This window comes from Pyrgilauda ruficollis, unplaced genomic scaffold, assembly GCF_017590135.1.
Source record: "Pyrgilauda ruficollis isolate IOZ18807 unplaced genomic scaffold, ASM1759013v1 scaffold150, whole genome shotgun sequence".
NCBI lineage: Eukaryota > Metazoa > Chordata > Aves > Passeriformes > Passeridae > Pyrgilauda > Pyrgilauda ruficollis.
The window spans coordinates 949,201-973,778 of record NW_024513655.1 but is presented as its reverse complement, the minus strand read 5'-3'; the positions used below and the strand labels follow the sequence as shown (position 1 = coordinate 973,778).

The 24,578-nt window shown below is 46.9% G+C and overlaps 1 protein-coding gene across 1 annotated transcript; it reads left to right on the top strand.

Annotated features, from left to right (window-relative positions):
* Nucleotides 1-2,660: 2,660 nt before the first annotated feature.
* On the top strand, nucleotides 2,661-19,091 carry CFAP53 (cilia and flagella associated protein 53). The gene is made up of 8 exons (XM_041461670.1): nucleotides 2,661-2,759; nucleotides 4,369-4,598; nucleotides 6,785-6,961; nucleotides 12,160-12,463; nucleotides 15,264-15,482; nucleotides 16,544-16,760; nucleotides 17,216-17,318; nucleotides 18,726-19,091. Exons 1-8 carry the CDS (start codon nucleotides 2,661-2,663, stop codon nucleotides 18,946-18,948), a joined length of 1,572 nt encoding a protein of 523 aa, XP_041317604.1. The 3' UTR covers nucleotides 18,949-19,091.
* The last annotated feature ends 5,487 nt before the right edge of the window (nucleotides 19,092-24,578 follow it).

The window sequence follows — 24,578 nt, the reverse complement described above, 5'->3', positions numbered from 1 at the left end:
AAAAAAAAAACCCCAAAAAAAAAAAAAAAAAAAAAAAAAAAAAAATCCCTCAGAAAAAATGTACCCAAGAGACACAAAAAGCCAAGAGTCATGGCTTCCCTAAGCAAGTACTTTGAGGACTGCCTGGAGGAAGAGTCACAAGAAAGCCTGGCTGGAGGAACCTGAGATGGTGTGGAGTGTGACCAGTGAGGAAACCTCAGGGGGATTCAGAACCAGAGAGGAACTGGCAGCTTCTGAGAGCCCCGTCCTGGGAAGCCAGGGGCATCTGCAGGAGAGAGAGACATTTGATTCTGCAGAGGGAAGGGGCTGGTGTGCCCAAGCACTGGCTCATGTAGCCACCACAACCCCAGACAAAGAGAACAGGCAGCCATTGTAGGGAAAATTGTCTTTTATGAGGGGTGGGGAGGACTTTGGTTCCCTTAAATAGAGGTAATTTTCTTTCTAGAGGAAGAAGCTGAAAGTTTCTTTTGTACAAAGAGGGAATTGTCCGTCAGTTGATACCAATCAGTTTCTCATGCTTCCTTGAAGGACAGAAAGGCCCCACTGTCCTTGCCAGATTTTCCCACTGCAGATTTTGCTCCTGAAAATGGGCTCTGCTTTGCTGAGTTGCTCCATCCATCAGCATGTGATGTCCTTCTTCCATGCCTTCCCAGCCCTTCCCTCCTGCCAACGGGGCTTGGAGCACCCTGGGATAGTGCAAGGTGTCCCTGCCCTTGCCAGGGACAGGCTTTAAGGTCCCTTTGCACCCAAACCATCCTGGGATTCTGTGGTTCTGTGAATAAATGAAATTTATGTGCCATTCCTTAGAGAGAGTTTTCAGGAAGGAGAATTTAATCCAGCCAATCCAGAACCATATCCTGTGTATATCCTACATCCCGTATACATTGCCAGTGAGGAAAGCCAGTGACCAGGGTCCTCTTAGGCATCTAAGTTAAAGAGAATTTTTTTTTCATCAAACATTAATGTAAAATAAAGTCACAAGCCATCTGCAATGTCTTTGGAACAAACCCAGTTTTCAGGAGGAAATGTTCTCAGAGCTGGCGGAGGGACTTCACAGAAGAATGGGGGCTTTAGAGAATCCACACATCCCTGTTTATTTTTGGATGTCAAACAGATGGCAGTGCTGCACATTTGTACACTGTCTATTACACATAAAGCTGATTGCTGATTTTTGTGTAGATCTTAAGACTGAGGCAACATTCCCCATTAAACACACCATAAAATACTATGCAAAACTATACAATACCAAGAACTCAAATACAAGTTTTTCAGGGGGAAAGTGATGTGAAGTTGTTTCCCTTTCACAAACATCTCAAAGACTAAGTCAAAGTAGTATGGCAGCATTAAGTCTCTACTGAAATAAACTCAAAAGATTCCACTTCAAGCACCAGCGTGGTGGTATAACACATTCTCCAGTGTGCAAATCCTGTGTATCAAACTGCTGTGTTTGACTGTGCAAGGATCCCATGGTTGACATCAGAAGTAATTGCACTGGCTTTTAATTGGATGAGAACAGGCTTTATAGCCAGGTTAAACATTGACCTTTCCTCCCTGGGATAATTTTTTTCAACTTATCAGCCAAGCTAATGTGATTATGTGCAAGAAAGCAAAGTTCTTGGCAGTGTATGTGTGTGTGTTCCAGAGCTTCAAAGCTTCAGCAACAGCTTTTTCCCGTGACTCCTTTGAGGGCAATGAGCTTGAAGCAATCGCTGATGCACAGCCAATGTTTTACATCCCGTGTTCCTCGAGCCCAGGCAGGTCTGGAGCCTGGCATCACCAGGACGTGCTGCAGGAGGTCTCTGTGACAGTCCTGACCTGGGAGCTGAGGGTTCACACTGCTCCATCATCTGTGGGTACAGGAAACACATTTTTGTCATTAGCTCAGGGGAACAGCCCCAGCTGGGCCAGGCTTGCTCCATAAGACAAGAATAATTAACCTAAATCCCTTCCATTCCTGTACCAGCCTGTCCCCACTGATGTCCCAGTAGTGGCGCCCGGGGCTGCACTCTGTGGTCGCCGTGCGTGGCAGGGACAGGGCCCCTTGTGGCTCCCTTCCAACTCAGGATATGTTATGATTCCATGATTAAAGAACACCCCTTCTTCAGAAACTTTTAGGTATTCCGCATTTTGCCACACGGGCGGGCAGGCAGGGGCTGCCCACAGAGGGCAGCCGCAGTGGATGGTGCTCAGGAGGCGCCGGGCTTTGGCTCGGGGTGCCGCGGTGTGGAGGGTTCGGAATTACAGCGGCAGTCTGGATCACCCTGAAGGTCTCTTCCAGCCCTGACGATCGGGACACCCCTCAGTGCTCCCGTCATGCCAGGACACCACTCAGCACTCCCGGTCTGCCAGGACACCCCTCAGTGCCCCCGCCATGCCAGGACACCCCTCAGCGCTCCCGGTCTGCCAGACAACCCTCAGCGCCCCCGCCATGCCAGGACACCCCTCAGCACTCCCGGTCTGCCAGACAACCCTCAGCGCCCCCGCCATGCCGGACACCCCTCAGCGCCCCTGCCATGCCGGACACGCCTCAGAGCCCCCGCCATGCCAGGACACCCCTCAGAGCCCCCGCCATGCCAGGACACCCCTTAGAGCCCCCGCCGCCATGATGCCACTTCCGTCCCGCGCGCGTCCCCTCAGCAACGGCGGCGCCTCCATCCGCCATGGCGGCGCGGCCCCCGCCCCGTCCCCAGCCCCCTCACTGCTCTCACACCCTGAGACGCCGGGAGTTCACCGGCTGCGGGCCGCACGAATTGGCGCTGGTGAGGGGCCACGCCGGGCCGCTCTGCTCCGGGGAGCTGCGGGGACGTGGGGGCCGAGCCCCAGAGCGGGGCCGGCTGAGGCGGGACCCTCTGGGAGCAGCTGGGAGGGGTCCCGGGGTGCCCGGTGCTGTGTGAGGGGTCCCGGGGTGCCCGGTGCTGTGTGAGGGGTCCCGGGGTGCCCGGTGCTGTGTGAACGGTCCCGGGGTGCCCGGTGCTGTGTGAGGGGTCCCGGGGAGCCCGGTGCTGTGTGAGGGGTCCCGGGGTGCCCGGTGCTGTGTGAGGGGTCCCGGGGTGCCCGGAGCTGTGTGAGGGGTCCCAGGGAGCCCGGTGCTGTGTGAACGGTCCCGGGGTGCCCGGTGCTGTGTGAGGGGTCCCGGGGTGCTCGGTGCTGTGTGAGGGGTCCCGAGGTGCCAGGTGCCATGTGTGGGAGTCCTGAGGAGCCCAGTGCTATGGGGGTGTAGGCAGGGCTTGTCTAATTTAGAAGGAATTCCTTCACAGAAAAGACTTTCAGGCCTCGGAAGGGGTTGCACAGGGAGGTGTTGGAAGTCCCCATCCCTAGAGGTGTCCAAGGGAGGACAGGATATGGCATTCAGTGCTCTGGGCTGGATGACAAGGTGGGGATTAGGCACAGCTCAGACTTGATGAACTTGGAGCTCTTTTCCAGCCTCAGTGATTCTGTGATTACCCCATAATTACCGTGAACTTGTCACTTGGTGTTAGATACTTGCACAGTCATGAATTCAACTGAAAAACATGCAGATTAATAGTTTGTATTTTCAGCCATGAATGGTTTGCGTTGGAAGGGACCTTAAAACTCATCCAGTGCCATCCCCTGCCATGGGCAGGGACACCTTCCACCATCCCAGGCTGCTCCAAGCCCTGTCCAGCCTGGCCTTGGACACTGCCAGGGATCCAGGGGCAGCCACAGCTGCTCTGGGAAACTTGTGCAGGTGCTTCACCATCCACACAAAGAATTTCTTCCTACATCTCGCCTAAATTTTCCCTCTTTCACTCTGCCCATTTAGGTGTCCAAGGGAGGACAGGATATGGCATTCAGTGCTCTGGGCTGGATGACAAGGTGGGGATTAGGCACAGCTCAGACTTGATGAACTTGGAGCTCTTTTCCAGCCTCAGTGATTCTGTGATTACCCCATAATTACCGTGAACTTGTCACTTGGTGTTAGATACTTGCACAGTCATGAATTCAACTGAAAAACATGCAGATTAATAGTTTGTATTTTCAGCCATGAATGGTTTGCGTTGGAAGGGACCTTAAAACTCATCCAGTGCCATCCCCTGCCATGGGCAGGGACACCTTCCACCATCCCAGGCTGCTCCAAGCCCTGTCCAGCCTGGCCTTGGACACTGCCAGGGATCCAGGGGCAGCCACAGCTGCTCTGGGAAACTTGTGCAGGTGCTTCACCATCCACACAAAGAATTTCTTCCTACATCTCGCCTAAATTTTCCCTCTTTCACTCTGCCCATTTCCCTTGTCCTGTCACTACAGTTCTTGACAAAGAGTCCCTCTCTGGATTCACTGTAGACCCCTTCATATCCTGGAAGGGTGCTCCGAGGTCTCCACGCTTTCCCCATTTCGTTTCTCTCGCAGATAGCCAAGCCCACCAAGAGAGACCTCTTCGAAGAGACGATTTTGGCTGAGAGGGAGCTGGAGGAGGAGCAGCGTGAGCACGAACGTGTCCTGCGGGTGTTCCGCCACTACCGCAACGTCTGCGACTGGCACAAGGGCGGCGAGGACAAATGGATGCAGCGCGCTGCCGAGAGGAAGGTCCGGGCAACGCTGCAGCAGTACCTGCAGGAGATCGAAGTGAGGAGAGAGAGGTAGCAAACACATAGCCAGTGCAGCGCCTCTGCTGTTTTCACTGTGTGCTCAGAGGGCCGGGCACCAGTGGCATGTGTTCAAACACAGTAACTGTGTAGCCGAGGTGCTATTTGGAGCCTCCTGCCTGCCACAGACAACAAGCGCTTTCATTGCTTGATTTTTAAAGAGAATGAAGTGTACCTTGATACAATCATAAAATGATGGAATGGTTTGGGTTGGAATGGGACCTTAAAGTTTATCATGTTCCAAGCCCCCTGGCAGGGGCACCTGCCACTAGATCAGATGAGCTCCAAGCTTTGTCCAACCTGCCCTGGAGCATTTCCAGAGGTGGGGCACAGAATGATAGAATTCCAGGGTGGTTTGGGATCAATGAGCTCATCTACCCACCCTGCCGTGGACATCCACAGCTTCTCTGGGTAGCACAGTGTCAGAAATTCAGTTCAGTGTCACTGAGGGTTTTGTTGCAAACTCATCAAGCTGATGTTTAGCTCCTACAAATAACACTTTGCAGCACAGTCAGCTGAAAAAATTAAAATTTTCCAGAAGTCTTTCAAAAATATTAAAGGTGAAGCACTTTACTGCTGTGTAAAGAACAGAATTATGCTGTTCTGATCTTTGGAAAAAATAATGTGATTTAATTTCTCAGTTACTGTTTCACATCAAGTGACTTTGTAGCTGTGAAGGTCATCGGTTTGGTGTCCTGGTCTAATGTGCTTTCAGGGGAATTGCACATGGGTTCCACAGAGCCACTGGGGTTAGAAGGAACCTCCTGAGATGATCTGGTCCAACCCTGGAGTCACCTAGAGGAGGCTGTCCAGGAGTGTGTGTCCATTTGGGTTTTGCTTGTCTCCACACATGGAGACTGAATTACCACTGTGGGCAGCCTGTCCAATAGCTGACCGCACTCACAGTAAAAAGAAAACAAACTGTTTTCTTCTGTTCATTTGGAATTTCACGTGGTTTAATTTGTGGCTCCTTGTCCTGCCACTGAGCACCACTGAGGAGTAACTGTTTTCCTGCATCCTCTCCCTTCAGGGGTTTATGTACATTGGTAAGATCCCTCTGCACCTTCTCTTCTCCAGGCTGGACAGTCCCAGCTCTCTCAGGAGAGAAGGAAGTTTGGAAGAGATTCTCCCACTGGGAAAGGTGCTGCAGTCCCTCAGTGTCCCTCCACTGGCGCCCTCTGTCCCGCCGTGTCCTTGCGGCGCTGCAGAGCCCGGAGCTGGAGGCAGCGCTCGGGGTGGGTCTCAGCAGTGCCGAGAGGAGGGATGCCCTCCCTGGGCGTGCTCGCAGCGCTGCTCCTCCCGCAGCCCAAGGTGCCAGTGGCTCTCTTTGCCACAAGGGTGCATCACTGGCCTGTGCTCAGCCTGTCTGCCGGGACCCCGCGTCCCTTTCTGCTGAGGCACTGTAGCATTTGGGCTGAAATCGGTGACTTCTGGATTCGGTAGCCCCAGGTTTCTCACTGCTGGGATTAACAGAGAAGTAAATGATGATGTGTTTAAAAACTGCCTATCTGACATAATTTTCTCATCAAAGATATTTCAGGATGAAGTGTTTTGTGGAGTGATGCTAAAATAGCAAGAGGTCGTTTGAGGGAAGATACAACTATAGATGCATAGAGGAGGGAGGGCATCAGGAAAGGTTCTTTCCCCAGAGAGCTGTGGGGCACTGACCAGGCTCCCCAAGGCTGCCAGAGCTCCAGGAGCGTTTGGACACTGCTCCCAGGGATGCCCAGGGAGGAATTGTTGGGGTGTCTGTAGGGCCAGAAGCTGGACTGGGTGATCCTGGTGGGTTCCTTCCAGCTCAGGGTATTCTGTGTGTCTATGCTGAAAGATAACCATAGTACAAAATCTAATTGTTATCAGCTGGTGACAAATGTAGTCTGAGAAACAGAATAATTTGATGACTGGGGAACTGAAGTCATAAAACAGCTTTGAAAGTGAGTTTGTAAGATGAGGAGTTTAAACTGTGCTTGGACAGAATCACTCATGTTGTCCTGTAAGATTCCCTTGATGGACACAACACAAATGATCCCTGAGTTGAAATTTGATGTTCACTTCTCTGACATTTGCAAGAGGTGTTGAAAGGAGCCCAGTACCCACTTTGTGTTAATAATAAATAAACAAAAACTTTGTCCTTCGGCAGAAGAATTGATTTAGCCTTTATTAATATGTTTTCATTACAGGCTCCGTGACTTTCTGGAGGCAGAGGAGAGCAGGCACCTTGCTGAGGTGAGAGCACTTGATGAGGAAAACGCACAGCAGAGAGAAGTAAAGATGAAGGAACAAGCAAAATTACTGAGGGAGAAGAAGGAGCAAGAAAGACTACAAGTGGTGGCTGAAAAACGAGAGCAACAGTTCAGGTATTGCCATAAAAATATCTTATAAAAGAGAATTTGCCCAAAGTAAATATACAGGGACAATTTAAAAAGAAGGTGGCAATAATAAACTGAGTAAGGAAAGACGAAAGTGATTGAAACAGTAAGACAGAAAAAAATCAAAGTAGTTAATTCTTGCACGTGTAGTGTGTCCTCCTTGTCCCACATGAGCATCCCTGCATTTCCACCTGCCAAGTCAGCCCTTTTTGTAATTGCTGTTCCAGCTTTATACTGTTGTAGTGAACAGGTTGCAGGGAAGGTTAATTTGGCTTAAATCAAGCTTACTAAGACAATATGTCAGTAAAGATTCTTGAAAGGTTGAGATTGACTAAAAAGACAGTTTTTTTTTAATTAATTGCATATTTTTCAAGAGTAGCAGCTGCAGCTAAGGGTTTAATGCAGCCTGAAGTTCTGTGCCAAATCTTCCTGACTGAAAGCAGTAACTTGGAGGTACTTACTAGGACCTGAGGCCTTGGCATGAAATCTCCTTCTCCCTTTCTTGTAAATCTGGTTTTCCGAGGGAGGAATGAGAGAAATAATAGTGTTATTTAATTGTGATTATTTGAAGTGTCTTTCCCAGTCTCCCACGGTACTGTGAAATTAACAACACCTGTGCACAGGCTGGGGCTAAAAATCAACATTGGCTCTTACTTGTGCATAAACACTAATTAACTAATTCCACAGGTAAATGTTTGTTAAAATGTTAAATGTTTGTTAAACCTGTTTATTGACTTAGACAGGTGTTAGAAGTGCATACACTGCCTAACTTCACATGGTGGTTTGAAAATGTGGCCCTTGCCTTTTGCAGCTTCTGATTTGTTCTCTATCTTTCACACAAAGTGGTTGAAACTCACTTTTAAAGTTTGGAGGGGGTGCTGCTGGAGTGCATTTTATTTTGCACTTGTAGCTTGTTTTACACACCAGGAAGATGTTACCTAAAGGTCGGCGTCTAGGTGTTGGTATCTTTGTATTCACTGGGAATCTGCATTCCTGTTCTATTCAAAACTTCACCAAAATCAGGACAGTTACAGGAACCTAAAGTCAGTCCCAAACAGGCTTATCCTGCCCTGTCAGCTGAATTGCACCCCAGCCTCTACTGACTTTAATTACATTCTCATTGATCAGAGTGGAAATTTAGCACATATGCAGATTCCTGTTCAGATGTCTAATTTTAGATATTTTAATTGCAAAATGAATCACACCACTGAACTGCATCATCTGGTGACACATACTTGAACTTTCATGCTGTAGTTGCCCGTCCTAATGTCTCAGGTCCTTTGTCTTCCTAGTGTAGGTCACTATATCTATAGGTCATTCAGTCTCATGGGATTATTTCATCCTATTATTATCCTTTTACCTTTCCCACTCTGCTCTGGGATCTAAGCCATCTTCACACCACACAGCACCCTGTTAAAAAGTGTTGCTGAACCTTTGCTGTGGGTGTTCTGCTGGCTGCCTGTTTTCAGAGGACTTAGTGAAGCCATCTCTCCTCTCAGCTGTTGTGAGTGGCAGTCTTGGGGTACCTGCATGTATTTGTCTTGTTTAAGTAGCCCCAGGTCTGCTTTTTTCTGGCTGTTAGATGTTACTCTTCTTCCTAAACCATCCTGGTCTGGGCAGAGATCTGGGAGCACGATTTGCTGCTCAGGAGACTAACACTTCCTGAAAATCCACAAGCAGTCTGTAATTGTGTCACAGCTTGTCCTCTGGGACAATGGTCTCCAGTCCTCTGACTGCAACCCCTAGCTGTAAAAACTTTCAACATTCACCCCAATATGTTTATTTATCAACTATATAAATATATAATAATATACTGTGCTGGTATATTGTGTACATTATAAAACATATGCACAAATAGAAATCAAAAAGGATGAGGTAAAGATGAAATAAATGCTATTTTTTACTTTGTAATGTTATTTATCAATGGTACAAAACATATTCTCTTCCTGTACACCTGCCCCCTTTGCAGATGATTACTCCAGGGCACACCTAGGAGCCCTGGCAAGTCAATCCAGTAGCAGGTGGATACAAACATGATTTTCTGTTTCTCTTTGCCTGTGGATTTTCAACTCTTTTGAATATCTCTCTGAAACCTGATACAGACTTGTTTGTATTTCCTTTAACTCCAAGCAAGGTGCTCTGCCCTTTTTCAGGCATGGATTCTCAAACCTTGAGGTACAGGAGCACCTACACTGTCAGACATTATTCCAGAGCACCAAAAGGCAGCATTTTTTATATTTTATGGCTGGTTGCCATGGCCTGAGGGTACAGATGTAACAGCTTCTCAGTCGTAATGTTAACCAGGAGAGTCCTTTGTCACAAGGTGACAGAGGGGACAAGGCTTGGACCATGAGAGTCCTGCTGGAATTCATTTTCAGGGAGGGCTACACCTTGTCTGAGAAGAGACTCAGCCAGTACTAGCCTGAGGACATGTTCATCATTGGTAACTTTAAAGAAAACTGCAACGTCTTAAAATTTGCATAAAACACGGATCACATCCTCTTTCTTGTGGTAACATCAGAAGCATCCATATGGGGAATGATGTTATCCCAGCCACATTGTGCTGCAGCCATAAAATGAATAAATAACTGAGGAGGTTCTGTCTTTGGGAAGTAGCCACATCCAGGCACAGTTTTAATGTTAAGAAGCTTAAGATAGCAAAGTGAGAAAGAAAACCTGCCATCTGGGGGAGCAGATGTTTATGGGTTGGTATAAAAGCTGCTTTGTGGGAATTATTTTGATGAAATCAAGGAATTAAAGGGTTATTTTTATTAAAATTCTAACAATGCTGAAATAATTCACTCCTACTCCCCTGTGGGAATTCAATAAATATCAGATTAGTTTATAATCACAGAAAAGAATAACTAGTTCTTTATTCCTTCAATGCCAAGAGAACTTTGAACCCATTGTGTTAAGGTAATACAATGATTGCTAATTGTAAGATGAACAATCTTAATAATAGCAAGATTTAGAATCTTAATAATAGCATGTTTCCCTCACAACATTTGAGAAATATGTTTTTTCATGAATACTAATTAGTGCTGTGGTCTTTCATCACCACTAACTCCCACCCAGGAGAAGAAAGCTAGACTCCAGTGGTGAAATGTAAGAAAACCATCAATGACGTAGTTTGCTTGATGACCTGCTGGGAGCAGGGTGCTCCTTGGAATGTGCCATGGCTCATGGCAGGCACATCACTGTGCTGCTCTCTGCTTTTATTGCTGGGTTCAACAGTGGTCAGGAGGTTCCTGTCTCGTCCAAGAGGTAAAACAGCCATCCCTTTTCACCAACCTGCACTGGCACTGAACTACAGCATCTCATCATGGGATTTTGGGTTGAAAGGGGCCTTCAAAGTCATCTTTATCATGGGCAGGGACACAGCTCTGCAGGTGGGCTCTCACCTGAGCCCAGGGCACAGGGGCAGAATTGACCTGCCCTGCTGCCCACGCTGGGGATCAGCCCCGGGCAGGGGGTTCAGGCTGGGGCAGGTTCAACAAATAGCAGCAGAATGGAAATGTTTTCACAGCAGTACTTTTCCTTTCACTGTTTGTGTCAGTGCCCTTCACCTTTCAGCACAGGCTCCCCAGCACTGGGTGCTTTAGCCAAGAGGATGAACAGAGAGATGTCCTTGTCCCCAGGGAAATGTGAGGCAGCAACTGTTGAATGCCAGCAGAGAGAAGACATGGTGAGATCTCTGCTCTGAAAATTAAATAACTACCCTGACATGGAGCTTGGTAATAGCTTTGAGGTAGTTGCCTGATGAATATTTAATGTTTTGGTTACACAGGATAGTCAGCCATAGCTTGTGTAGTGTCATAGTATTTCACATTGTGCAGGTAACTACTGCTGCCATGAAGTTGTTCATGATTCAGGCTGTGATATCTTCTGTGAATTCCTAAACACCTTTGCAATAATCTGCATAGATTCATTCAGCATGAAATTGTGAGATATCTTTTCACTTCACAGCATTCACATGTGTCTGTCACACATCCTCAGACCTTACACATCCTTCACACTTGCAGGTCTTCTCCTTTGTCTGCCAGTTTCACATTCTGACTTCATGAAAATCTATGTCCTGTTTATAGAACAGAATATAAAATCCTTGCAGATTGTTCAAATTAAATAATGTTTGATGGCATGTGTTGATCTCAATAGTGCTTTGTTTGCAAAAGTAAAAGCAGAGTCTGCAATTAGAGCAGTGTTCTTCAACTGAAGATAAATTACCTCTTTATATGCAACTCAGTTGCAGAGAGTGAATGAAAATTGAAAGCTGCATTACTTGTTTGACTTTCTACCTTCTCCAGGCTTTTATTGTGACTTGTCTGAATTATCCCACAGAACTTCACTTTAAAAATTAATACATTTCTAGTGGTTCCTGCTCAACCGTGTAACCCACATTTCTACAGACGCAGTGCTTTTCTGAATATGAATGAGCTTTCAGGTGACTTACCAACCTATTCTAAGTCTTCATTTGAATAGAGACCAACCTGCATGTTTGGATAAGTGTAGCATGAATGTGTTTTGTATGTTAATACAAGATATATATGCACACAACCCCTCCATGTTCCAGCTACATGTAGAGGACACATTGTGCATACCATGTGTGGATGTATTGTGTGTTCATTTAAACTCACAGAATATCCCAAACTGGAAGGGACCCACCAGGATCACCCAGCCCAGCTCCTGCCCTGCACAGCCCCCCAACAACCCCACCCTGAGCATCCCTGGCAGGGTGTCCAAAGGCTCCTGGAGCTCTGGCAGCCTCGGGGCTGTGCCCATTCCCTGGGGAGCCTGGGCAGTGCCAGCACCCTCTGGGGAAGAACCTTTCCCTGATCTCCAACCTAAACCTCCCTGGCACAGCTCCAGCCGTGCCCTGGGTGCTGTCCCTGTCATAGGGAGCAGAGATCACTGCTGCCTGTACACTTCCCCTTGTGAGGAAGTTGATTCAGGCATTTTTTACAAATTCAAATCCTTCAGCTCATTAACATCAAAACCTCCATCACATCAGGCTTTCTGTGGTTCCTTAGGTTTCACAAGGAATCAATGTCAGACCAGGGGTATAATTGGTGTCCTGGGTTGCTGTGTTTTGGGCAGTGATGAGCTGAGAGCCTTCATTCACCACACACCTCCAGACCTTCTTATTGCTTTGAGACTTTTTAAAAAAAAACTTTCACGTTGCCTTCCAGAAACCAATCTCACGAGTATCGGGAGCACTGTAAAAAACTGAGTGAGAAGGAGCTGGGTGACTGCCAGCTGGCCCAGCAGACTCTGAAGGAGATACTGAAAAAGGAAGAGAAGATGCAGGAGCGGAAGTTGGAAGAGATTTGTGAGAAGGAACTGTTGGCTAAGGACCAGGAAGCGGAGCTGAAGGCGCAGGAGGTGGCAGCGCGGATCCGGGAAATGGTGGATGTGCGTGATGCCCAGGTGGCCGTGCACGCCGCTCACAGAGAGGAGAAGAAGCAGGAGATCAGACAGGATGCTGAAAGGCTGGTAATTTCCAAAGTGTTCCGCATTCAGGCTTGGGCAGAAGGGCCTTCTAATGATAGGCTTACTAGACATTTAAACTAATCCATACCTTATTTGTATCTTCACTGATTCCATTAGTTCTGAGCCTGTGCTGTAAAGCTAAGCCTCTTTTCCAGAGCTGTGGCAAAGGCATTCCCATTTACAGAGGGAGACACATCTTTTGAAACTCGGCACTCTTTTGGCACTCAGTCTCTCAGAGGTGTTGTGGGAAATGGAAATATTTTAAAGCTTTTGCCAAATACCTTTGTGTTTTTTTGATTTCCAGTTTCCTGCAGGATAGCAGGGGAGTCTTGTTTCCCAGCTGAAATATTTATTTTATAAATATTTTTTAAGCAAATTAGCAAGCAGCATTTAAGCTCTCTTGCCTGTTAGACCTGGCTGCTGTTGAGCTCACATCACATTTGGCTACCTTGGCCCAACTGCTCAGCCACTACCTTCTTTTTTCATCATCCTTTTCCATCTCTCCTGCTGTAGTTTTGCTGGCTTTAGTCTGGCTTGCTAGTTCAGTGTTGTGTGTTGACTTTGAATTATGGGAGGCTATTTAGCTCAGACTCAATCTTCATTTTGCAGCTATTTACACGTAGAGGCTGAATGATCACTCAGGATACTCTGTTAGACACTGGAAGCTGGTGCTGGCATCATATATGCTTCCCCATTTTATAAAAATGAGACAATAATGAATCTAAAGCTCTGAAAATGCTGGCTCTGAATATATTCCAAGCTAGACTAATGTTTTGCTTATTTAAAAAAAATGTAGAATATAATTATTTTCTTGTAACAGCTTCTAAGGCACTGCCATACCTCCCAGGCAAAGAATGCTGTTCCTTAACTGGCCTTTTCAGAAAAGCACTATTAGAATAGAAGACTCTGCATCTTCCCCTGGAGACAGCAGCCTGGGGCTCTGTCAAGGAGATACATTTCTGGTGAAGTGGTTGAGCCTCTGGGAAAAAAAAAAGCTTCCTTTGAAGGAGAGATTCTGTATGGAAAATGCGATGTAATCCATTCTCAGCAGAAGAGGGATGTGGCAGATGGTCTCATTACAAGTTTTTCATTGCAGGCTGGTAGCCCCTAATGAGCAGGAGTTTCATCTGGGTGAATGGAGAGCTAAGTGTGCATCAAGGTTTCTCCTGGTTGTTGCAATGAAAATAGAATATTTAGTGAAGGAGAACTCGCACCTGTGGCATGCTAAACCACATGTGTGCACCAGGATATCTCAGAGGTGGATGACAAAGCAGAGACTGCAATTTTTGCTTTAGCTGCATTAACTGCATTAGCTGCCTTCCTCATTTGTCTTATTTGTCCCTTTAAGAATTGTGATTTCTTGCAAAGTGATTGACTTCATGTTATCCTGACTGTAGCGTCAAGAGTTTGTGCCATAGCACTTTGGTCCTGGCTTGCAGAAGGGTGCTTGGTAACCACTTGTTTGCACATTTGGGATGTTGTGTTACCCCAGTGAACAAACCTTCATGGATCCCATCCTTGGCTGCTCTCCCACAGCTTCACTGATGTCAGAATTCATCCAAAGACATGTGCCAACTTGCACAGCAGACTGCTAACTATTTCTGCCTTCTTTTCACCTTTGCTGTTCAAAGCTTTTTGGATTTCTAATGCTATTCCTCAAATTATATATATATATATATAGAGAGAGAGAGAGAGAGAGAGTTTCAAAGCTGTTTCACCATCTTCTGAAAGTGAATTTGACAGTTCAGGCAGACAAAAAGTCAGCTTTGGCTCTGAAATACTGCAAGAACCCATGGGTGCTTTATGTCCAGCATAAAAAGGGGTGTTTGTCAGGGAGTGCAGCTTCTGCTTCCCTATGGAAAGATTAGACACGCTGTTTATGACAAACCTGCTAAGGCATTTTTAAAGACTCATTCACATTATAAAAGAGACATTTAATTTAAAAACAGTTTAACAAAAAACAGCATGCCTTAGAGACAGCTGAAGCATGATTTCTGAGATAATACACTGCTAATGATGGTCACACACTGTGTTGTGACTATGTTTCAGTGCAGTTGTGCTTGTACACTTATTCAATTGCAATATGTCCAGAAATTATACTTATGAATTATTTAATGATGCTACTTTTGAATGTTTTTGTGGCTAAATAATCTTGAGTATACAAATATCTATTTGATCACAAATATGCATTTCTGAGTTGTCATTGTTTCTTTCTTATGAACTCAGTTTTACAGTACATTTTTCCAATATAAAGTGGAATATAAAGTTCTTTCCAATATGAAGTGGGATGATTTGAAACCATGGAAATTCAGTAACTGTCCATCAGAACACAAAGATACAATCGCTGACTTGTAGCAGCCTAATGACTGGTAGAGATGCAGTGCTCTGATCACCCAACACAGGCAGAGGACAGATAATATCTCCAGAAATGGCAGGAACACGTGGCCCTGAACTTTGTCAGTGCTTGTGGCTGTGTATGAACCCTTGGATGTAGATCAAAAGTGCTGCAGTGACACTGATTTCCCTAAAGAGATTACTCTGTCTATCTGCCTGAAACATTTGGAAAACACCCAGCACAATACTGTTTTTGTATTGAAGTGCATGTGATGATTACTGATAAAAATCCTGAATTCTAGTGAATAGTATGCTGAAATGTTCAGGCTTTACTCGTTCTAGTGGATGACACTAAACCTGTGTTGCCAGCAAGGTTTTTCTCTTCAATGTTGCAATAAACTAACTCTAGCCACCACTTAGTTTGAAGTTACACAGTGATTTTACAAGCTGGCTACTTTTATCCTTGTAGGAAAAAGAGCTGCACCAGTTAAGGAAAGAAAATGAAGACCTGGAGAGGAGGAAGCTACATCAGCAGAAGGAATGCAGGGAGATTTGGCTCAAAGCAGTGCAGGACAGGCAGAAGCATCTTGATGCAGAAAAACAAATTCAGCTTGCTGAAGAGAAGGTGATCTTGGAGAATGATTTTCATGACACCGACAAGGAACATGAGAAGATAAGAAATAAAAAAGTAAGGTGTTTCATTGTGAGCTTGGGGGGGCAATACGTCATGTAGACCAGTTCTGGCCCTGCACAGGGTAACAAAGAACAGACACAAGCCCTTCTCCCTGAACAAGATAATTCTTTTGTTGAACAGCCTGCTGCCTCCCCTCCTGCCAGCACCCTGCAGCTCTGCAGGAGCCCATTAGCTGTTAAAACCACAGCACTTTAAAGCCTGCTTTGCCATCAGCAAGGCTACCAGGCTGGATAAATGAGGTGAGGGCTCTCAGGAAATCCTGGAATTTTGTCCCTCCGTGCTGATTTCATTGTATATATGAAATCTCAGGAGTATAAATCACCTGAGCTTTATCATCCTATCGTCCTTTATCATGGACATAATAGAGGCTGGACTACTATTTTTTGTTTCATGGACCTGATGTAGTTAAGTATTTGCAACTGCAGAAGAAAGGAAATATTTAGCTTATTGTAATAAATGAATACTAAAAAAATTTAAATTATTTAAAAACAATATATAGATAGATGCAAACTCTCATGTTCTATTTCTTGGAGATGCCATGAATCAGTGGATGTCTCTGTAATTTCCTGAAGTTAAAACAAGTCGATTGTTCAACTTCAGTATGCAAATAAGTCTCAGGGTATTTAGGACACAGGAGAGAGGTGGTTAGAAGCTCCTGCAGGTTAGGAAAGTTGTATCAGCTCAATGTCAATCCCCTTGCTGCGGAATTACAGGAGGTGCTATATATTATATTACATATTATACTGCATATATATTTACATATTACATATTATATTTAATGCAGGTGATACTGGAGTAGCCTGGTAGCTGTGGAAAGTCTGTGAAAGGGGTGTGCTGTAGGCAGCTGAGCTGCTGTGGGTAAAGGGATCACTTTGTATTTGTTCTGTAGTCTGGCCAGGTAGAGGATTCTGAGCAGTTCTTTCCCGTGGCAGGTTTTGGAATGCTCTCTGGGCACCCAGCTCCCACACTGGCTGTGAATCACCACTTTTCTTCAGGCTTTGAACGGCTGTTTTGAGCTAATTTACTCAGATCTGCAAATGTCTGTGTGTTTGCAGCAAACACTGTTGAAGGAACAAGTTAATTACCTGGATCATCTGGCTGAACAGCTGAGGAAGGAGAAGGAGCAAGAAAGAGAAGACGAGAAGATCTTCAAGGAAGAGAGGGATAAGGTTTGGGCCGAGAGGGTTGAGAAACTGAAGCAAGAGAGGAAGGCTCGGTTTCAGCTGCTGAGAGATGTCATGAACACAAGGCAGTCGCAGATGATGGAGAAGTGTAAGTGGTTGAGCACATGTCTGGGCAGAGACAGTGCAACACCCTGCTGCTGGGAACAGACTGTGTGACAGAGTGGACAGCAATGTGACCCTCCCTGAACCTGTTCCCAAAATGCTCTCCTACAGGCATTCCTTACGCTAATTCCCCGTTGCCATCACCAGGGCAAAACCTAGTAAAGTAAGGATTGCATGGGCAAACAGTCATTGTTATTAATTATATTATTGTGAAGCCCTGAATGTGAAATTTTTCCAGATCTGAGTGGATGAAAAATAAATAAGCTGAGAACTTGCTGTTGTTTGTGTGCCACACAAACTTGCTGTTGTTTGTGTGCCACTTCAGAAACAACAAAACTCAAACCTATTATTTAGGCTACTTAGCCCAAATGCAGTCTCTCTGTCCCTTCAAGCTCAGCAGAGCTGCTGCCTTCTAAAAGGATTTTTGGTTTTGCTTTCCAGTGCAGAAAAAAGAAGAGAGGAAAATAGAAATTGCTAAAGAGAAGAAGGCAATGGCTGAAGCAGTCAGAAAATTTGAATATGAAGAAGAAGAAGAACGTATAAGGTATTTTTCTTCTATGCCATCGGGCCATTTCTTTACAGATCAATCTTTTAAACTTGTCACAGAGCTGTTTTTTTTTTTTTTTTTCTGATAACTCTAGAGCAGTGGGTGGACTTCCTTCTAATTAGAGAAGCTTTCCCACCACGTACCTTATCAGTTCCAAGCTGCCCAAGAGCAGACTTGTGATACTGCAGCTGGTATTAAGTCATTAATTCTGACCTCAGAAGATAGTGGTACATATCCTTGTGTTGGTTTTCTTGATCATGTGACTTACCTCAATCGTATTTCCTAAGCACATCCCCTCACACTCTGAGCTGTTGTTACGAGTGGCAGAAGCCTGGGGAGGAGGGATAATGAAAGGTCTGTTTGTTCCTGCCCCAGGAGAGCAAGTGTGTCCGGGATTATTGCTAAACTCTACCCGCAGACATCCCTTGAACAATCCTGTGTCAGCCGCCAAAACACCACGTAACCCGGGCTGCACGGGGCTCTCCAGTGCCTCTGGATGAGCAGATCCTTACACGCAGTAGCTGGAATGTTCCTCTGGGTGTCATGCAAAGCCTTGGGCAAAGGGCCTTATCTCACTTACTCCGCTTTTGTACTCCTGCCCTTTCTCCACTCTTGTCCGAGGGACACAAGTAGCTCCTTCCCGAGCCGGTATCTGTTGTGTTCTCTGAGGGCTTTATCGGGAACAATCTCCTGGCTCTGGCAGAAGTGTCACCCTTGTGAAGGAAGCACACTGGGCTCCAGCTGGGATATGCTCCACTTAGCAGAGATGGCACTCAGCAGTGTCAGGAAGGGTTTGTGGCTCAGCTCTGTGGAGGTAGTGCACAAGTTCTGACTACTCTGTTGGCATTCAAGTGTCTGTGTGACTCCTGCTCCAGAAGGGCCTGAGCATGTAAGACTTCCTCTGCTTCTCCAGAGGGGACTGAAAGCAGTACACGAGTCCTGAGGTGCAGTGGAAGATTGATTTCTTCTGACAGCCACTTCCAGGAATACCAGTGCAGCAGGGAGTTGTTCTCAGCAGGAGGGTGAGGATGGGTGTCAGCAGCAGCACTGAGCCCGAGCCAGGGATGGACTGAGACTCAGCACCCCCATCCTCTGTCCTCTCACCACGGCTGAGAGGAGCAGGGAGGGCATGCTGATTACAGGGAGTTGTTGTTTCCCTCTTTATGGTCGAGCACCAGTTTTACAGTCTGCTTTATAGGACACCACAGAGTGCAGATAACTCTGGAGAACATAAGTTAGCATGCAGCGTTTGGGTAATAGTGGCAGTTATTCTTAACTGCTAAAAGGAGCTTTGAGTGGTTTTTTAGTCTAAGCTTGAATGCTAACAGATTACATAATAATAATAATAAAATTTATTCTTTTTACTCACACTGCTTAAGTAACCTATTCATTTGGCATTTCCAGAAAAGCACAGAAAGCCAAAGAATACAGAGACCAGCTTGCGTCTCAAATTGCCTATCAACAGTGGCTCCAAAAAGCTGAGGAAGAGAAGAGGAAGAAAGAATACGAAGCAAATATAGAAGCAGAGAGAGAGTACCAAGAAAAAATACAGTTAATTCTGGCGAAGTCCAACAAGTCTGAAGTAAAGAGCCCCACTGCAAAAAGAGCACTAATGCCTGACTCTTAAGGGCATCACTCACTCTGGTATTTAGCTGACTCAGCTGCCTTTAAAAACATTTTCTTAGGATGCTCACACCTGACTTGAGTTGGAAGAACTCTCTCCACTGTGATATTCAAAACATTTAATTGGAAGTTACAAGAAACATAGTATTTTAACATTTATTTTTCCCCCATGGATTTTGTTCTTATAAATCTGATCCAATCCAAAGTGCCTGACATTTTAATTCAAGAATACTGTCTACCCTCTACAACAGAATAGTGTATTATTGTGACATGCATAATGCACAGGTATTCTTTTTAATCTGCACAAAGAAAAATTGTAGAAAACTTTTGCTAAACCTTTATTAAAATGCCTTTCAAACTGAAAACGTTTGCAAAATTATTTTCCTTGTATTTAGATACCAGGTATAAAACTCTGAATGTATTTTACTGTGGGGTGAACATTAAAAAGCTGATATTCTTTTGCAAGATTCTGGTATCTGTTGAATGATCTGTAGAATACTGGAGTCCCAAGTCTCTGCATCCTCTGCTTGGGCAGAATTAATTCTGCAGGGCTGAAGTTAGAGATACCTTGTTAAAAAGATTTGTTCCCTATAATTTTCATGGCACCCCTGCCTCTCTGGGCTTCCTTGGATCACCACACTGAACACATGGAATGGGGGCTGGAGCACGCCACAATTTAAGGCAGCAGCACAGGAGCTGGCTGGATGTCCCCAGGAGGGACAGTGGGGAGCAGGGACACCTCGCTGGCCCCTCTGTGCCCAGCTCAGCCTGGCCCTGGTGCAGGAGGAGCAGTGGGTGACATGAGCGTGGGTAGGGCTGACCCAGCTGCTCCCCACGGTGCTGCCCTTGGCCAGCTCCTTGCTGTGTGTTCCTTTAGTTTGTCCTACTCAGAGCAGGGAAGTGAAGAACCCATGTAAAACCCCTCGTCCTTTCTTGCTCACAGACTTCGTGGCATTTGGAAATGTTTTATGTTCTTTTTTCATTTTTCCATATGAGTCTCTCCTGCTGCTTATCTGCAGCTGTTTCTCTCTCCTTCAGCCTTTCAGCTTCTGCCATCTTTCCTCCCACTCCAGTTTTTTCACCCTTTTTTCCAAAACTTCCATCTTTCACTAGCCACTTGCTCTGCCATTTTTGTCCTCCCACCTTCCTTTTCAGCACGTGGCTCCCTGTTGGCAAACCAAGTTGTGTTTGTATTCTGTGAGAACATGAATGGATGCGCAGAGGAGCTGATAAATCGCTGGGATCAGAGCTCAGGAGCCCCAGATCCCAGGCATAAACACCCTGCAAAGTTGTGTCCTCTTGGTTTAAAGCAGACATCAAGTTGACAAACGCCTTTTTGTCCCCTGTGGAGATGTGTCAGTCTGAAACAGTACCAGTGGTCTTTCAGCAACCCAGCTGATTGTGGGTGTAAGTGGTGTAAGAACCTGGCCCTGCTGAGGGCAAAAGGAGCGTGGTGGGATTTTATTGTTACTTGCAGACAAAACTTCCTGAGTCACCAGGTGGGAGAGAGACAAGTCCGCTGGAACTGTTTCCTTCCTGGCAGGGAGCCAGGCAGACCAGAGCAGTGCTTCTCGAGGCTTGTTCCTTGGATTCCCCGGATCCACACAGGGCTTGTCCTACAGGTACTGAGGAAGGAAGCTTCCAGGAAGGCGAAGCCTCAGGCTGGGAGAGGTAGGCTGGTAGCCAGGGTGCCGTGCCCTTGCACGGTGCTGTTGAGCAGCCATCTCCAAAGCTGCACAGAGGACACCAGAGCTGCTCCTGCCTTGCAGGTGGGAAAGGCCATCCCAGATAAAGGAAATAGTTTCATCAGTGTGGAGAGCTGAGGTAGTCACAGGTCTGTGCTCCCACCACTGAGTCAAATTGGCAGAATGATTAAGAGATTAATTTCCTGGTCTGCCGCAGACTCCTGGTGTAGCCCGTGCAAGCAATGTAGATTTTCCTCTATTGTGACCTCCCTTTGAAAAATGAAGATAATAGTGCATCCAGAATTCCAGGATTAATTAAAGCATGTTATTAAAGGCTGTGACATTTGTTGGGTACACCCGATATGAGAGATAAAAAAAATACCACATTGGTGAGCTTTGTGAATTCAAGTCATCCAGAACCACAATAAATCTCCCTTTTTAATAAAATAATAACTCAGAAGAGGTGGTCAGAGCTATCAAACATTTATAGAGTGTCTGAGCTCCTGCTCCTGGAGGCAAATTTCCTCTGCAACGAACATGAGGTCTGCACAAGATTAAAAGATCAGACTGGAAGAAGTTTGCCTTCAGCAGGGGTGAATTCCCATGGGATAACGGGCAACTAAACTTTTCTGAGACAGAGCTGTTGGTGGGTGAGCGTGCTCTGGGGCTGAGCCCTTTGCTGCCAAGGGCTTTTCAGGATTCAGGTTGGTCCAGAAGAGCTGGTGAGGCTGGCTGGGTCAGAGCCTCCTTGAGAGGCACCTCCTTGCTGCCCCAACAGACGAGCGACACAGTAAGATGTTCTGTCTCAGGACTGAAGGTTTTCCTTAATCCTGCAGATTTCCATCTTCTTCCAGCTCCTTGGATCTCCTTGCAGTAAACTGGGTAAATAGGGCACCAAGCAGAACGTGCTGCAAAGCTTGGTGGTGCCTGTGCCTGCCTCGGGCCAGCGCTCACGTTACACCTCTGACTTACAGGTCACCAGGCAGCAACGAGCCAAGCACAGCTGGAATTGTGGCTTGCAGGTGCCAGGAACCTCCAGAGCGTTAGCTGCTGCTCCTGAAATCCTGTGGCATTTCCTGCCCCAGTGAGCAATCCTGCAGGGAAACCAGCTATTAAACCTGGAGCACAAGGACACCACTGGTAAGGGAAGCAGCCTGGCCCAGGCTTGAGCTTGCCCTGCACCAGGGCTCCGAGCCATGCAGAGACAGAACCACTGGCATTTAGAATCCTGGCAGTCACAGCCTCTTCGCTTAGACACGTACCAGGGCTCTGCAAAATATTCTTCCCAGTACTTTTAATTAAATTTGTCATGGTGACAGAGGAAGAGCAGAGGTGTGGAGCGTGTGGGTGGCTCGCCTGTGGCAGGGCTGGGAATGCCAGTCCCTGATCACATCATCCCAGACTCACTCCAGGGTTTGAATCCTCAGCATCTCCCAAGGCTTTAAGACTTTTCTGCATGTACCCATCTGCTTACAAGGGCTTTTATACTGATCCCAGGGCTTTCCATGGGATGTTTTTGGCCACGCATAGGACGATGAGCTCTGGAGTGGTTCCCCATGCCCTGTGGCATGGTGCTGGCTTGGTCCCTGCTCCCTGGGGCTGGGTTGCAGGGCTCTGGACAGAATCAGTTCTATTTGCAGGAGTGTTAATTATTCATTGCTTTATCACCTGGAATAATTTATCATTACTTTAACCCAGGCAGAAACCCTTGCTGCAGAAACAGCCCGTGTGGCCACACCCAGGGTGCTGTGACTCTGCCAGGGCCTAGACTGTGCCCAGAAGTGGCACGTGGTGACTTCTGTGTGGCTCAGGAGGAGTGAAATCCAGATCTGAGGTCTTTGGGACAACTTTGTATGCAAAAATTCAGGACCTGGGGTTGTACTTAGTAACAGCCAGCCCTGTTCTGATGACATTTAGAGCTGTCAGAATTGTTGCTCCTCACTGGCCTGTGCCATCACCTGTCCATCCATCCATCTGTTCCTGGGGTCTCCATGTGTCACTACAATACAGGACAAGGCCAGGACCTTAAAATGAACTCCTGTACTTGTAAAGAATCCACTAGCTGTGCTTAAAGGGAAAACCCCCTGGTATTTAGTTAATTTTTACCTCAAGGTGCCTTCCATATGAATGCAAGAGGGGGTTCCATAAACTGCTATTTAAGAGCCTGTGCCTGTTAAATTTGATCAGCACAAGTTTTGATTCCCAAATGGAAAGAAGCTTCTCTCTCCTGGAGGAGACAATTTCCAGCAACTCAGCAGTCAGGATGTACTTCAGGGATTCTGTATGTATTTTGGGGTTTTCAGTTTCTGAGTTTAATTAAAGTTTTAGATTAATGGAGAATCGCATGTGACACCAGCTGGTATTTCACGGGAATGTCTGTACTTTGCCTCTGGGCTATCACTGCTGCCCCAGCTTCACTGAAAGCTTTGCTTCTAATTCCACCAGTGCTGCACGTTTTGTTTCTGCAGTTGATTTAATGAAATGAGAGGAGTAAGTTTTGTTTGCCTGACTAAGCTCTCTTGGAGGCTTTGCAGGGATTATGCTGTCAAATTTTCCCAGGGCAATTTCTAGACATGGTGCAGTTTTTTTCTCCCCTCCCTTCCTCCTTCCCAGACTCCCCCCAGAGCCACCTGCAATATTTTTTTGTTTTGGATTCATCTGGGATATCAGAGCTGGAAAAGAGAGGTATCTGCAATGCTGGCTGTCCTTCCACCACATCAGCACTGCTCCCTGCCAGGCTCTGGGGTGGAAGACGGAAAATATGACAGAGGGGAAGAGTTTTATCCTGCAGGGGACAAGGAGCAGAGTGTGAGATGCCACCAGTGATCACTCCGAGGAAAGGCTGTGGGTGCCTGTGAGTGGCACAGCCCGAAACCACGGGAGGAGGGATCCCAGTGACGAGCAAACAACGGTGACAGGGAGCAGGACCAGCGAGGGAGCTTTCTGCCTGCTCAGTTAATATGCAAAATACCTTGAATGACAAGGAATAGCAGTAGTGGTTAATTAGGAACATTTTGCATTTCGTTCTCCTTCTCAGGCTCTGAAAGTGCCGTGTAAGCATGAATTGCAGAACAGGGTGCTCCCGTGGGATGGAGGGAAGCAGCACGGCCACAGATTGATGGGCTGGGATCAATTTTTGGCTGTTGCTGTGGAAGTTGCAATTCCTGCCGTCGGTGTAGGAGTGCACACAAGCAGCACCCAGCAGCAGCGGTGCTGGTGGGACCCCAAGCCCACCTGCAGGCAGAAGACAGAGAAAAACCTATCCCTGGCACAATTCTCGAGTGATTTCCAGTGGGTCCAGGAGGGCAATGCTCGTGTCCCGGGAACAGGTGTGTCCTGGCAAAGGACACCCCGGTGATGCCGTCCCTCACTCCTCAAAGTGTGGGGGATCCCCAGAGCCCGGTGGGCGATGGGAGACCCGAAAACCACCAAGGGGCATCTGCTTGGGGCTTAATTACTCTTCTTCTGGGAGAAAGAAAGACGGATAAAAGGCAAAAAAAACCTCCCAAACGCAGGACACCAGCGTGCGCTGCCGAGGGGACCCTGCCCGGGGGGCGCCGGAGCTGGGCGGGATGCCGAGGACCGCGGGGGAGGCGGCCGGGAAGAAAAAAATATTTATTAAAAAGAGGTTATTTATTTATTTATTTATTTGTTTGTTTATTTATTCATTTAAAGAAAAAGAAATAATGATAAAAGCCGAGCCGAAGGGAGCCTCGCCTCGCCTCCCCATACCTGAGCGGGGCGCGGCGGAGGCGGAGCGGCGCTGCCTCCTCCTCCTCCTCCTCCTCCTCCTCCTTCTTCTCCTTCTCCTCCTCCTCCTGCCGCTGCCGCTCCCTTCGCTTCCCCTGCCCGCGCCCGGCCGGCCGCGGCGGGTGTAAAGGTCGGCGCGCCGGTGTGTCGGAGTGTCCGTGTGTCCGTGCGGCCGTCGGTCCGGCCGCCCGCCGCCCCC

Coding starts and splice junctions, on each gene's coding strand:
- CFAP53 (XM_041461670.1), top strand. CDS start 2,661: ATGGCGGCGCGGCCCCCGCCCCGTCCCCAGCCCCCTCACTGCTCTCAC. Junction 6,962..12,159: donor AAACGAGAGCAACAGTTCAG/GTATTGCCATAA, acceptor GTTGCCTTCCAG/AAACCAATCTCACGAGTATC. Junction 15,483..16,543: donor AGAAGATAAGAAATAAAAAA/GTAAGGTGTTTC, acceptor GTGTGTTTGCAG/CAAACACTGTTGAAGGAACA.